The 16,313-nt window shown below is 41.4% G+C and overlaps 1 protein-coding gene across 3 annotated transcripts in view; it reads right to left on the reverse strand.

The window, feature by feature from the left end:
- Window positions 1-9,197, reverse strand: part of TXNL1 (thioredoxin like 1) — a 48,446-nt gene extending 39,249 nt beyond the window's left edge. Inside the window, exon 1 of one of the 3 annotated variants that reach the window (XM_036759477.1) lies at window positions 8,722-9,197. In XM_036759477.1, the coding sequence (XP_036615372.1) occupies window positions 8,722-8,819 (98 nt within the window). In that variant the 5' untranslated portion in view covers window positions 8,820-9,197. The remainder of the gene's footprint in view (window positions 1-8,721) is intronic. The other 2 variants (XM_036759468.1, XM_036759485.1) reach the window with 2 other exon arrangements.
- Window positions 9,198-16,313: the final 7,116 nt, after the last annotated feature.

The raw sequence follows: 16,313 nt of genomic DNA on the forward strand, positions 1-16,313 counted from the left end.
TTATGGAACAATAGTATTCCATCACATTCATATACCAATCAGCCATTCCTCAATGACTGTACATCCTCCAGTTTTAAAGACAGCAGTGACACAGCTGGGTCAAAAGACACACACCGTTTAGCAACTTTTGTGTACAATTCCAACTTGTTTTTTAGAATGGTTGTACCCATACACAAGTCCAACAACAGTGCACTGGTGTGCCTATTTTCTCACAGCTGCTCCAATATTTACCACTTTCCTTAAATGTCACCTTTGCCCCTCTGATGAGTGTGAGGTAAAACATAAGAACTGCTTTAATTTACAATTTTCTAAACAATATTTATTTGGAGCTTACTTCATTTGACTATACATAGTCTGAGTACCTTCCCTTGAAAATTGTACGTTCATTTCCTTAAGACCATTTATCAAGTGATTCCCAATAGGGAAAAAAAAACATGATCCTAAGAAGTTCATACTCTTAATGGGGCAGACAACGTGTAAATAACTATGCATATATAAGGTATATACAGTGTAAATGGAAGGCAATCTCAGAGAGAAGGCACTGGGGGAGAGGATGGGGGCAAAGGGAATGGGAAAAGGTCTCCCTTATACGGTAGGGTTTCAACTAAGGCTTAAGGGTTAGGGAATCCCAAAGGCAGAGTGAAGGGGACACTAGTGAAAATGCACTGAGTCAGGAGACATTCTGTATAACAAACAGCAATTGGTCAATTGTAGGTGGAAATTACGCAGCACAAAGATTTTCTGTTCAAAAAGTCCATTTTTTAAATGGTCAAAGGATATGAACAGGTAGTTTCAGATGAAGAAATTAAAGCTAAATATAGGCATATGAAAAAATGCTCTAAATCACTATTGATTAGATAAATGCAAATTAAACAACTCTGAAGTATCACATCACACTTATCAGATTGGCTAACATGAAAAAACAGGAAAATGATAAATGTGGGAGAAGATGTGGGAAAATTGGAATATTAATAGATTGTTATTGGAGTTGTGAACTGATCCAGTCATTCTGGAGAGTAATTTGGAACTATGCCCAAAGGGCTATTAAACTGTGCATCCAACAATACCACTTCTAGGTCTGTATCCCAAAAAGCTCATAAAAACAGGAAACAGACCCACATATACAAAAAAATATTTATCACAGCTCTCTTTGTGGTGGCCAAGAACTGGAAATTGAGAGAATGCCCATCAACTGGGGGGATGGTTGAACAAGCTGTGGTATATGAATGCAATGGAATACTATTGTACTATAAGAAACAATGAGCAGCTGGACTCAGAAAAACCTGGAAAGACTTGCATGAACTGATGCTAACCGAAGTGACCAAAACCAGGACAGCATTGTACACAGCAACATTTTGTGATGACCAACTCTGACAGTCTTAGCTCTTCTTGATAATGCAATGATCTAAGACAATTCCAAAAGACTCATGATGGAAAATACTATCCACATTTATAGAAAAAACTATGGAGTCTGAATGAAGATCAAAGCATACTATTTTTCCTTTTTTTGGGGGGGGGGGGTCTTTCTCATGCTTTTTTTCCTTTGGTTTTAATTCCTCTTTACAACATGACTAATGTGGAAATATGTGTAATATGATTGTACAAGTATGGCCTATATCAGATTGCACACAGGGGTGGGGGGGAGGAAGAAAATTTAAAACTCAAAATCCTATATTATAAAAGTGAATATTGAAAATTTAAAATACACATATAGATATAGATAGATAGATTGATATAGATATATAAAGTGTATCTTTTTTATACTAATTTACTCCAGGTGCTGGGACAAACCATGGAATATATCAATCTGAGAAGAATCAAAATTTACATTTTAACAGGGATAAAGACAGGGGCTGTGATTTTAAGCATAAGAAACTCCTGCCCCTCAGTACAGGTCAGCACCTTCTCTAGAACTTATACAGTCTTAGAGACGGTGAATGGCTCTGTGAGCCTAAGTAAATCACTTAACCTCTCAGTATCCCAGACAACTCCTTAACACTATCACTTAAGAGAATATCAAATATTCTACATTAGTAGGAGGAAAACTAGGCTGCTCCCTACACCAAATAAAATAACAGGTATGGAGAAAAGCAATAAGAAAAAAAATATTACCACAACTAGTCTGGGGGTGTGTGTGTGGTATGTGGGGGTGTGTGTGTGTGTGTGTGTGAGAGAGAGAGAGAGAGAAATGGAGAAAGACAGAAAGAGCCAGAAATGCAGAGAGAAAGAGACAAAGACAGAGAGACACTGAGTCACAAAGCCAGGTAGAAAGAGGTTGGTGTGTAAAGCTAGGCCTGAATCAGAAAGACCTGATGAAGAGACTAAGGCCCTGGCAATGGCTTGCCCAAGATAACAAAGAATAAGCAACTAAACTCAATCCCCACCTCTGACCCAGGGCAATCTCTAGGGGCAGCTAAAACTGTAACTTCGAAGAAGACAATACCTCACTGAGAGTTCTCAGTATCAATGCAATCATAGATCCTGAACAAAAATAAAAGTAAAGGAAATAGTTTATCAGTATCCCAAAACCATAGGGATAATAACAATAGCTTACATTTACACAGACTTTAAGTTGATGAGGTTTTAAAACTTTTTCTTATTCTTGGTGATCCTCTAACAAGGATTACTCACATTTACTGAACAGGAAACTAAAGTCAAGTTGATTTCTAATGTTCCACAGCAAACTGAGGCAGAGCCAGAACTTAAACTCAAACACCCTTAAGATCAAGGCCTCTCTCATCTTTCTTCTTTCATCTTTCATCTATCCCTGGGGCCTATACAATACCTAGCCAACTTCTAGTCCACTGATTTTTATAAATCAGAATACTTAAAAAAAAAAATTCATCCTTATTCTAACTGAAAGTCCTCAAAGCAAAGGTTTTCTGTTAATTTAGGTTAAATTAAAAAAATTTTTAAATCCAAATACATGAATGTAAAGGAACACCACTGTGCTCTAAAAAAAGATGAACAGGTTAGTTTCAGAGAAACTGTACAAGCTGATACAGAATTAAGGAGCAGAACCAGAACAGTTTGTACTATAACAACTTTAAAAAAGACTGAAGAACTTTGATCACGTAATGACCAACCATGATTCCAAAAGCTCCATGGTGAAGCATGCTACCTACTTCCTTACACAAAGGTAATGGACAGAGGGTAGAGATTGAGGAATTTTTTGGACACGGACAACGTGGGGGAGATATATATATATTTGTGAGGAGTTTTTTCCCCTCTTTTCTTGTAAAGGAGTATGGAAGCAGGTAGAGAAAATATTTTAAACTTAAACATAAATAGAAACTACATAAAATATCTTTTAGTAAAATTAACTACCATATTAAACTAGGCCCCTTCAAAATTTTTAAAAATCATAACTTTAGAAAGCTCTAATAACTACTACTCTTATTCAAGTAGAATCCACATTTTAACTGGATTTTCATTTGTACAAAACACCCTACTCCAGAAATGAAATCAAATTTCACTCATTCCTAACAAAACGTTGGTGGCAGCTATTTTTCAAATATAGGCACTCTCAGAAATAAACCAACTTTTTCATGCTTTGAACTGGCAATATCACCACCATTAGAAGTTTCTCTAATCAAGAATCTCTCACACTTTATTTTTGCCCAATAAGAGGGAGTTAAATTAAAGGATGAACAGGAAGTATCCTAACAAGGTTAAGTGGAAAAGGTAAGTCAACATATGTTCCATGTCCTTTCTGCCTTTATTTTCTCTCCTTTCAACTTTTCTAGACTGCAGAAACAGGGCCATTCAAAGCGCTCCTTATGCAAAGGAGTAAAGAGGAGTTGGGATAGGAGGTAACAGTATCTTATCTAATCTTCCTTTGCCAGACTAAAGGCCCAAATCTGAACTATGAAGGAAAGGTAATCTTAGATGTTCTTTTTTTAAAGAAACAAAGAAACAAAAATAACACATTATAAACATTTGTATGAGAAAAGGGAAGGGAGGGGGTCAGGAGTCCTTCAATTTAAAAACAAGGATCTAAAGACAAAGTAGGGAATCAATCTCTTTCAGAAGATTTAAAGACTGTGACTAAGGCCAAAAAACGGATAGACCAGTGAACATTTAGAGCTAACCAACAGATGACATTCTATACAGAGATGAGGAAGGAGATTCTTGTCTTCCAAAGAAATGATGACATAGAGACACAAGCACTCCTAGGTGAAAAATCTACCAGTCAGAAGAGATAATGGGTGGATGGTAAGACCTTGCTGAAGGTTACCAAGGCATTTTTTTGTCACTCCGAAAATAAAAAGGCCTGCTATTTTCCTAGAGTATTTTTCTAGAATGTGGCAGAGGATCTCCAAAGACTTGTTAAAGTTGATGACTACTCTCTACTTCCAGAGAGTCGCACAGACACAACACATGGACACAAATGTTACCACTAGAAAGACTCTAGATGATTAAAGATCATGAAGACTTAAGCAAGAAACTGAATAAACAGGTGGTTTATCACTGCTATCCTCCCTAACCCACCCCCTTCTACATCTCCCTATTTCTATAGAGGATGTCATCATTCTTCCAAGTTCTGCTATCTTTGATTCCTCATTTTTCCTCATCCCTCTTATCCAATCAAGGCAGCTGGGTGGCAAAGTGCCAGGGCCAGAGTCAGGAAGACCCGAGTTCAAATGTGACCTCAGACATTGGGCAAGTCACTTAACCTTGTTTGCTTCAGTTCCTCATCGGTAAAATAAGATGAAGAAGGACATGGCAAACCACTCGAATCTATCTTTGCCAAGAAAACCCCAAATGGGGTCACAAAGACTTGGACACAACTGAAAAGACTCAACAACTTAATATAATCAGTTGACAAACTGTGCTTAAACTATATCTACTTCATCTCTCAATTCTGTTACCTTCTCTATTCAGAGCTACCACCTTAGTTCTGGTTCTCATTACCTCCCATCTAGGTTTTTGCAATAGCCTAATTAAGTCTCTGCCAAAGTGATTTTCCTTCAATTTAACTCTGACCATGTTACTCTTGTACTCAATAAATCCTAGAGGCTCCCTATTGCCTCTAGAATCAAATCTTAACTCGTTTGGCTTTTAAGGTACTTCACAATTTGGTCCCAAACTATCCTTCCAGCTTCATTATATTCTTGTCTCCCCACATTCTGCAGCGTAGCTATCTCATACGCTTAACGTGCACTCCCCCTGACCTAGGCCTCACAGAATTCCCCTCTTCCTTAAATGAACCTCAAAGACTACCATTTACATGAAACCTCTCCTGATTCCCCCTACTGCTAGTGTCCTCAACTCCCTACTTTGAGTTTATGACAGAATGTAAGCTTTTTCAGAAAGGAGGTTCTTTGAATTTATAATCCCCAGCAGCTTAGCACTGTCCGGTGCTTAATAATTGCTCCTTTATTTGAATGTAGTGATGAAGAGCTTCAATAATATAGACTAGTGAACCCTCAGCCAAAGGATGGATAGCTAATATTTTCTGATATTGCCTTAGTAATAGGCAAGAAATGAAAGGACCAACAAGGGAATTGTCTATACTATCAAACTCAAATAGAAAGGGATCCCTGGGGCTGCATGATGATTTGGAAGACCATAAGTTAACACTACCTGTGTTGAATCAGGTTCTGGCTATACTTGGGAGTTTTGCAGTTTGAGCGCTCAACCTTGAGTTTGACTTCTTTGGTGTTCATGACCTCCTCAAACACATTTTATATGCTGCCTCTGAGCCTGTCCCAGCTGTTACCCTAACCTGGAATGCTCTCCCTCATCTCCACCTTTTAGAATCTCTTCAAGTTTCAGTTTTAAAGGCCATCTCCATATTTCCTGATTCTCCCAGTTATTTTGTGGTCTCCTTTCCACCTCCAAACTGGGTTTTATTTGTGTACCTATGGAATGTAAGATCCTTGACGGCAGAGACTGTTTTTACCTTTGTAGCCTCACAGTAAACCTTAATAAATGATTACTGAATTGCTGAGGTAAATTTTTCTGCCTGGTCCTACAGGGCAGCAATAGGATTGATAGGTGAGTTGCAGAGGCAGGTTTCTATATAAGGAAAAACTAATATTTAGGACTACCTAAATGTAAAACGAGTTGTTGCAAGAGGACATCAGTTTCCCTTCATTTTAAGTGAAGGATGAATAACCCCTTGTTGGAGAAGTGGGAGAGGGATTTTTACTCCTGCAAAGTGATAGGTTGGAACAAATGGCTGTTAAAAGTTTGAAAGCTTTTAAAACAGAATCACAAAACCTCCAAATTGGAGATTTTGTGATTCTCCGTTAAAAGTATTCAAACAACTAACTCTAATCATGTTTATGAATATCATCAAGGCTTTCCTACTAGGTAGATTTCTGAACTAAAAACATCTCTAAATTAATTCATCAAATTTGTCGTTAACCTGAGTTTTCAGAAAAGATCTAAATTCCATGCACCAAATTAAACTAGACAGTAAATAATGTATTGGACGTAAATGAATAATGTAATGCTATTAAATTCACTGGTCAATATATGCAATATTCAATTTAAACAATTTAACTGCCTATGGGCAAAAGCATTGTTCAAGGCTGAGGCTACAGATATATTTAAAAAAAAGTTTCTTCCCCCAAAGTGCTTATATTCTACTGGATTTATTTCAAAACTTTATGGCACAAGATTTCTATTGAAGAAATATTCCCTAAGTAGAAAAAATTTCTCTGTAATCAAAAAGGATTTACTGGCCATCTATCATTTCCTTTTCTCCTTTACTGGGCAAAAATGGAGAATCACAGATTTACAGCAGGAATTCTTAACCTTTTTTGTGTGTCATAGACCCCTTGGGCAATCTGGTGAAGCCTATGGACCCCTTCTCAGAATGTTTTCAAATGCACAAAATAAAATGCATGATTACAAATGAAACCAATTATATTTAAAGTTGTCAAAATATTTTTATAAGACAAGTCCAAAAACATCAGAGAAGAGCCTCTGCTTGGAGACCATGGGGCCCAACTCTCCCATTTTATAGACTAGGAAACTGGTGATTCAGGAGATTAAATGACTTCCCCCAAGGTCTCACAGGGACAGAGATGGGATTTGAACCTAGGTCCTCTGTCTCTAGAGTCAGTATACTTTCCACTGTATTCTTCTCACAAACTGAGAAAGAACTTAGGGTATCGATGAAACAAAAAATTAGTTCCTTTTTAAAAAATAACAATCTCACTCCTGTCTTAACCAAATGTTATGAAGATCGGATCTCTTAAACATGCAGGTACTACATGCTCAAATTTCAGTTTTATGGAATATTGCAAGAAACCTGACAAAGTATGTTGCTGGAAAACTCAGTTACCACATGTTGTGGTTACTGTCCTTGAAGTAATGTGTATGAAATTCGACTCTTGTTTCATTAATGCTTTAAGGATAAAATTGCACCTCAGCAAACTTGACACTCAATTTATTGCTTGCTTGCCAGCTCTGCCACCTAGCTGTAGCGGGCAGAAGTCTCTACTTCAACTTGACTTATCCCCCACCTTCCTCCAAAAGCAGTCTACACTCCAAGACCCATTACTATTAGAAATCTATTTCCTGTTTTAACAGGATAGAATGGGGAAATGGTGTTTAATATAAAGTTTTACTTCAGTCAATTTTGCCAGAAAGCTTTCTTCCAAGGATCATGGATTTAGAGCTAGAAGGGACCTAAAAGATTTGGTCAGTCCATTTAGTATGTGTGTAAAAAGTCACCAAATCTACACTAAACAATTCAGACAACAATTAACTGACTTAGGGGTGAAAAATAATCGGTAAATTCTTTGATTAAAACAATATCCTTGTTCCCTAAAGAATTTCTTTGCTAAAGATCCCCCATTCCTATTACTGTTTTAGCCACACGGTCCTCTTAGAAATAGATACCGTACGCTAGAATTTGAATCTTATGCAACAAGATCTAAATATCCTAAGGTACACTAGTGAAACAATAACCATTAGTTTACATTTCCCTAGGTAGCTATCCCTTTGGAGCAGATATTCGAAAACTAGGGGTATTTGGGGCCTAGAAAAAAGATTAACACTATGCCGATTTTACAGTATACGAACACACAACTTGATTAAATTTACAGTAAATCATGCACACATGTAAGGTCAATAAATAAAATACACCATCTATAAAACTCCTAACTGCCCTGAATCTTTTGTGTTGTTCGTGCCTCAGACTCTTTTGAGAGTTAAGAGTTTAGTGAACTCCTTTCCCGGATGTTTCAAAAAAGGTCCATAAATAAAATATATCACCAAGCAAACTCCCAAATACCCCGAATCTTTTTTTTTTTTTGTGGGTCATGGACCCTGTTGAGTTTATTTAAGTCTATAAATCTCTTACCGGGATGTTTTCAAATATTGCAAAGGGGATCAATTATAGCACAATTAAGCTATCAAAATATATATATATATATATATATATATTTAAAAACCGAGTTTAGAGAACCCTGGACCTAAGCCGGCCCTAAACCTCGAGGGAAAGAACCCGAGGACTTCCCCGCCTGTGGGCGATTACGCGGCTAGCCCCAGGCCGGGTGAAGGGGAGCGCGGCCTGGGCGCAGCACAGTCCCGGGTGACAGCCCTCCTGGACCCGGGGACCACGGAGACCGGGCCGGGGCCACCGGCAGGCGCGGCGTGGTCGCAGAGTCGCGGCTCCGGGAGGAGGGCTCAGGACCCGGGGAGGGGGGGAGGGCTAAGGCCTAGCGGGAGGCCCAAGGCCCGGGAGCCGGGCCGGGGCCTCACCCTCTCATGGTGAACTTGACCACGGCGAGTCTGGAGCCCGCGCCGCTCAGCTCCGGCTGGAAATCCGGGTCCGTCCCGACCACCTTTACTCCCACCATGGTCGCGGGAGGGGCCTGCAGGGAGCCGAGGCCGCAGCACCACCGGCTTCCGGACCGAGGAGGGAGGACGCCCCGGGGAAGCGGGGACGAAGACGCGCTGACGCCGCGGCGGATTCTCCTCACCGCGGCCGACGTGCCGAGTCACGCCAGGGACAGAATGGGGCTGGCGGCCGGGGCGGGGGGCGGGGGAGGCGGAAAGGGGGGGTGGGGGGGGCGGGGAGAAGCGAGGAAAAGAAGGCGTGGGGGCACCCAGCAGCCACTGCGCGGGACAGAAGACTTCACTCCACCTCTCCTCGTCCCCTCCCCTCCCCGCGCTCGGGTAGGCGCGACCGGCCGCCCGTCGCGGTAATACGCGCCCGCTCTCTGTGCGTCATTTCCGCGACGCCCTCTGATTCCTCTCCAGAAAGGGAAGAGCCTTTCTCTACCTGCACTACTTACGTCCTTGCCCTCAAACTCCCCGCCCACCGGGTGTTGAGCTGCGCAAGCGCAGAGTACTGTAGTTTGGTCAGGTGTTCTTTCCACTTCAAAGTTCGTACTGATTGGGAGGTGGGCGAGTCACATGCCCTTGACTTGTACTGAAGGCTCCAATTAGAGATCGATGCCCAGGTAGTGACTCAGTGTTTATACGCCGTACAGCAGGAAGACAAATTGAAGTGCTTCCTGGACACGTACTAGCTGGCGAACTTGGACAAGAGTTACTTAACCTCTCAGTCTTAATTTTGCCTCATCTGCGAAATGAAGATAACAACCACAACACACACCACGTTAAGGCTGCCAGTTAGCACAGTAGATAGAGCGCTGGGTCTCAACCTGAGTTCAAATCCAGCCTCAGACAGTTACGTCACTTGACCTTGTTTGCCTCAGTTTCCTCATTTATAAAATGAGCAGGAGAAGGAAATGGCAAACCACTCCAATATCTTTGCCAAGAAAACCCGAAATGGGGTCAGGAAGAGTTGGAACAATAACCAGGTGGCTGAGAGGACCGAATACACAGTATACCTGAAGTGTTTTGCTAACCTCAAAATGCCATCTAAATGCTGTCATTATTAATTATTTATGTACTCCCTCCTTACCGTCACCTCTTAGAGTACCTATCTTCCTTTAAAAAGTAGCTCAGACACTATCTTTTGCTTGAAATCTTTCTTGTCCGTCCCCCTACCCCACAATGTCAGGACACTTTCTCAAACAAAGACCTTCTATTTAACCACTTTGTATACATTTGTATTATACTGTGTATATGGAGATTATGTACATATATGCATATATATACATATACACACAGTACTGTACATGCATTTTACATGTACTTGGCTTTCCCCATTAGAATGAATGTTAATTGCAAGTAGGGGTTTGTTTCATACTTTGTACTTGTTTCCTACTTCTTAGCACAATACCTGACACCTATTAGGTGCTTAATAAAATTTGACTGATGATCACTCAATCAGGCGTTACATATGGAAAGCAGTTTGTAAACCTTAAAACTCAATACAAATGCAAGTTACTATTGCTATTACAGCATGGTGCTTGACACATGGTAGGCAAGCAGGAAATGATTGTTGATTTATAGATAGACTTTGTAAATAGCGGGAATACCTGTTTTTCTTGCTGGAAGCCACTTTTCCATATACTAATCTAAACTGAGTCTAGGAGCCTTTATTGCTGGCATTAAGGGTCTTAAAACATAGGAGCAGCTTGAGATAATGGACAGAGAGCTGGGCTTTGAGCTCTAAGCTGATACGATAGATAAGATAGATAGATAGATAGATAGATAGATAGACAGACAGACACACAGACAGGTACATAGACAGGTAGACATATAGAAGGCAAATCACTGACTTTCCTGTGCTCTAGACCAGCATTTCTTAAACTGTGGGTTGAGACCTCATATAGGCTCATGAAAAATTTGGCAACAGTAAAAGGTTTCTGGACAAGAAATGATTCAAAAATTAATTCAAAATCAAATGCATAATGAGTCTGAGGCATATCTGGCAGCTCTTGCCCATGTTGCATCCTGGAACTTCACTGCAGCCTTGGTTCTGAACACAAAGCATGGCGTGTGCCGTCATGCCACACAATGTCAACGAACGCTGCCTAAACGTGGAAAGGGGTGGCAAGTGGAAAAAGTTTAAGAAGCCTGCTCAAGGCAAGATTATCATTTCCGAGGATGTATCCACTTACATTGGTAGAAAGAGTCTCTTCACCCTGGAGTTGCCTGTGTCAGTGAAATCACAGGATCAGTCTTTATCCTTATTTATGCCTTTGGATCTGCAGAATTTTACTGGCAGGGAAAGGTGGCATAGGTAACTGAAACTAAAGACATCTGCAAGTCAGGTTCCTTAAAGAACTGGGAACTCTGTGCCCAGTGACTAAATCCTTTTCCCACATCATACAAGTAATTCCTATATACTTTGAAATTTCTTGCTATTCCAAAAGATTCTCTTCTACCCCTGAACAGCCTACTAATAACTAATACTAGCACTTGTATTGAGTAAAAGCCACTAAAAGAATATCTTTCCTGTTTACCATAAAATCAGTCACTTTGAATTAGACATCTTATAAGTATCTCACTCTCAGAAGGCTTAAAACAGAACTCATCATCTTTTCCCAAAAGCCCACCCCTCTTCTGAACTAATGCTGCCTAGGGCAGCGCCATCCTTCCAATGATCCTGGTTCAAAGCCTTAGTGCATCATCAACTCTCCACCCTTACCCCATATATCTAATCAATTGCTATATCTTGTTTCTCTCTCTTCATCTCCCATCGTTAATGAAGAAGTATTACCATCTGCTTTGTTGCTACACTTTAAGGATCATGGGACCTTTCCATTTGACTTGCAGTCAAAGTGGAATGACAGCTGATTGGGGGAGGGGCAGTGAGTCTGCAGGCCAGATGTTGAAATGCTGCAGGTGGATGGGATGTGAGACATGGTCTGGTTGGGGGCCAGGTAAATATAATGGACTAGGCGAGTTTGTACTCACCAGTAGAGTTAGTACTCACTTAGCCCTAGGGTAGGAGTTTCAAAACTGAGTAAATTAGCTCCCCTGAGACATTCTAGAAGTCCAGTCTGAAGAATGCAGCTCCAGGTGGAGAGAAGTGCGTCAGGGTCAGGACAAAATGGCCAAGGTGGACAGCTGTATGGAATAGGAAGCATGGTTTGGTTGGGGCTTAGGGCAGTTCCAAAAATGAGTGGATTTATTGTCCCAGGGTAAGAGTAAGAGCAGAGAAGGGAGATGACAGGAATAACCCAGGATCAGGATGGAGGGTTGACAATGTGTGAAAGATGGAAAGGCATATTGCAAAGGGAAAAGGAGGAAGTTCCTATTACAGACAGTTCCCTCTTAATGTAAATGGACCCTTCCACAGACCTCACTCTCCCCTCAAGGGGCTTTTTGTGGTCCCACCCCCTCAGCGGCCTGGTGCCCCACAGCCATAGCAGCTTCAGTGCCTGCGCTTTTTCCCTCCTTTAAGTCTGAGCCACTTAGGTGCCTGAAGCAAAGGACCTCTGGCACAGGGCAGAAATGTTCTGCCCCTACCAGGAGTTGGACCCAGAGCCATAGCTGGATCAGGGTCTGCCCTCCAGGGAGTGGAATTCATATAATATCAAATTATGTAAAGCAAGAACTGTTTGTAGCTTATTATCATCCAGCTCCTTCTCACCTCTCCCTCTCCAAACAATATATAAACTGTCCCCCTTCTATGCCAAACATCAGTATCTGGGGCTGTTAACCAATCTGGACACCCCGGACAGGATAACATCTCTTCCCTCCCCGGTTGTACTTGTTGTACTGTGCTGGCCCTGGGATCTGGAGCAGTGGCCAGGGAGTGAGAGCCCCACCCCAGCCTTTTGTTTTGAAGGAACAGAGTGAGTCACACAGGATGAACAGTCACCGATGATTTGCAAGTCCATCCCTCTTTTAAACATAGCTATTTCTGAGGACATCACCATCCCTCCAGTTACACAGGTTTGTGACTTCAGCATCATCCTCAACTCTTCATGCTCACTCATTCACCTATGCAATCAGCAGCCCTGTCTTCCTTCTCCTTCTACACCATCTCTTGAATCTCCCCCCTTCTCTCTACTCCCACAGCTTCTACCCTAGTTTCATCCTTCAGCAGCAAACTCCTTGAAAGCAGGGACTTTTCTTCTTGTATCCCTAGGGCTTGGCACCTAATAGATCTGTCATTCATTTCACACACAGCTACCACCCTAGTATTACCTCATCCGTTCAGTTGTGATCAGTCTTCTATTTGGTCTCCCTACCTCAAGCCTTTCCCTTATCCAAACTATCCTCCACATAGTGCCAAAATGATTTTCCTTAAGTGTAAGTATAACCATGCCACCCCTCCCCCACCCCACACACTCAATAAACTTCTCGGGATCGTTCAAATAGATTTCTAATTGGTCACCCTGCTTCAAGTCTTTCACCTCTCCAAACCACATCGTTCTCCTACTCATTACACTTCAGTGACTCCCTATTTATTGTCTGTAGGGTCAAACATAAACTCCTCTGTTTGTCATTTAAAGTTCTTCACAATGGGGTCCCAACCTACTGTTGCAGTTTATCATACATCACACCCCTCCTGCACTCTTCGATACAGCCAAACTTGCCTTCTTGAGTAATGAAAGGGAATAAACATTTATATAGGACCTACTTCATGCCAGGCACTAGGCTAAGCCATTTATAAATATTACCTCCTTTGGTCTTCACAACAAGGCTGTTTTTATCCCCAGTTTATAATTGAGGAAGCTGAGGTTAAGTGACTTGTCACACAGCTAGTACAAGTCTAAGGCTGGATTGGATCTCGGGTCCTCCTGATACTGGGGCCAGGGCTCTACCCACTGCACCACTTAGCTACCTGTTTGTTGCTACTTGCTGTTGCAATAGAACAGATGAGAGCTTGAAATAAGGTAAGCACTATGTGAGTGGAAAGAGAGGGTCAGATGAGAGAGATGTCATGGAGCCTGAAGTGACAAAACTTCACAACTGAATGGCTATGGAGATAAGGAGGACAAAGCTACAGTGAAAGGTTGAGGATGACTCTGAGGTTATGAACTTTTGTGACTGGAGCTTGGCAGGACCCTCAAAAGAAATAAAGATGTTGGGAAAGGGGGCTGGATGTGGGAGAAAGGGTAATGAGTTCTGTTTTGGATGTTTTGAGTTTGAGATGCTTTTGGTAAACACAATTGGAAATGTCCGATAGGCAACTGGTGATACAAAACTAGGAACTCAAGAGAGAAACTAGGGCTAGATATGGCGACCTCTCTGCACAGAGATAATAATTGCGCCCATGGGAGTTATGAGGTCACAGAGAGAGCTTGTAAAGAGAAAAGAACACAGGATTGGGCCTTGGAAATATACCCATTGTTAGAGGGAGGGACACGCATGATGATCCAAAAAAGGAGCCTAGGGAGTAGCCAGGTGGGCAGCAGGAGAATGAAAAGAATATCTAGAAGGAGAGGGTGGCCAACAGTGTCACCTGTTCCAGAGGGGTCCAAAAAAGATAAGAACTGAGAAAAAGTATGAGGGTGGAAAGTAATCTCACCCTAAGTCAAATAAAAATTTAGTCCAAAAACGGTGGAGCAACATCCAGAAAAAAATGAGTTCAAAAGATTGTCTTAAACACCTCAGGGCTTTCCTAGCTAGCTGCTTAGATGACATTTGCTGGGGTCTTTATCTCAAAACGTCTCATATCCTGAAGCCTTTCAGAGCCAAGACTTTAGCAGTTGCCCCATTCCAAGTAAAGACCAGAAGATGGCAGCAGAGAGCAGCTGCAGCTGTAGGGATTCTTGGTAGGAAACAGTTTTTAAAAAGCGAGAGAAACTCAGCAGATACAACCATCACATAGGATAGTGTGATCACATCATTAGAATGATCTCTTAACTGCAGAGTCTAATGGCCTTTGCTGAACCTTCACCCTTCTTAACAGCTCTGCAGCTTTTGACACTATCAGTCACCCTCTTTTTGATACTCTCTTCTCTCTAGGTTTTCATCACATTGGTCTCTCCTGTTTTTCCTATTGTTTGATTACTCTTTCTCAGTCTCCTTTGCTAGGTCTTCCTTCAAGGCTGTCCCCCAAGCTCTGTCCTGGCTCCTCTTCTTTCTTCTCTCTATACTATTTAACTTAGTGATCTCAACAGCTCCTATGGGTCCGATTATTATCCCCACACAAATAAACTATCTTCTGATCTCCAGTCTTACAACTCCAACTACTTATTAAATGTCTCAAACTAGATGATTTCTAGTTTGGCTTCTAGGCATATTCAAAACTGAATTAATTATCTTTCCCCCCAAGACCCTCCTCTATTCCTAACTTCCCAGAGACTTTCAAGGGTACCACTTTCCTCCCGGTCACTCAGGCTTGCAACCCAGGCATTACCCTCAACTTCTCAGGCTCATACCCCCTATACAATCATTGAGTCGCCAAGTCCTGTCAATTTTCCTCTTATATATACCTGTTCTCTCCTCTGACACTACCACCACCCTGGCACAGGCCCTCATCACCTCATTCCTGGAATACTGCCATAGACCTTCTGGTTGGTCTTCTTGCCTCAAGTATCTCCCTGTTCCAGGCCATCAGCTGTCAAAGCGATCTTCCTTAAGTACAAGTCTGACCACTTCATCTGACTCAATAAATTCCAATGGTTCTCAATTACCGCCATGATCAAATATAACATCCACTGTTTGGTTTTTAAAGTCCTTCATAACTTGGTCTTCTTGGTCTTCTTATACCTACTCCTTTCCACATATTCCAGTGACATTGACCTCCCTGCTGTTCTTCCCATAAGATACTTCATCTGTGTATTTTCACTAGCTATTCTCCATTCCTGGAATTCCCTCCTTTCTTCTCTTTCCCTCCTGTCTTCTCTGGCTTCCTTCAAGTCCCAGCTAAAACCCTACCTTCTACAGAAGCCTTTCCCAATTCCCCTTAATGTTAGTGCCTTTTCTCTGTTGAATATCAATTTATCCTCTATATATCTTGCTTGTACATAGTTGTTTGCATGTTGTTGCCTCCATTAAACTGTGAACTCCTTGGGAATAAGGACTATTTTTTTGCCTTTCTTTGTATCGCCAGCCCTTAACATAGTTCCTGGTACATAGTAAGCACTTAATAAATAATAAGCCACAATTACATTTGTTTACTGGTCACTCATATCCCCCCAAAAGTGACCTTTTCTCCTCTGGTGTGCATGGGTGCATGTTTAGAACTTTCATGTCACTTATTTTGCATTGTTGATTAAATGTTTGCTGCTTTTAACTAATGTGCCCTCTGGTTGAGCTAGTAAAAGTAATCACATGAATAAAAGCTCACAGGCTATGGTTTTAAGTGGATACACTGGGATAGCTTTTTAGGGGTAGCTAGGAGGGGGGAGCATATGGATGAGAAGGTCCCAAGGTGTTACCAGAATTTATAATGAAATGCTGAGGGATATTATGGTATAGTAGAAGGCTGGCCTTGGAATAGAAAGAAGTATGGTAAAATAGAGAGACTTGGT

Source organism: Trichosurus vulpecula, chromosome 1, assembly GCF_011100635.1.
Source record: "Trichosurus vulpecula isolate mTriVul1 chromosome 1, mTriVul1.pri, whole genome shotgun sequence".
NCBI lineage: Eukaryota > Metazoa > Chordata > Mammalia > Diprotodontia > Phalangeridae > Trichosurus > Trichosurus vulpecula.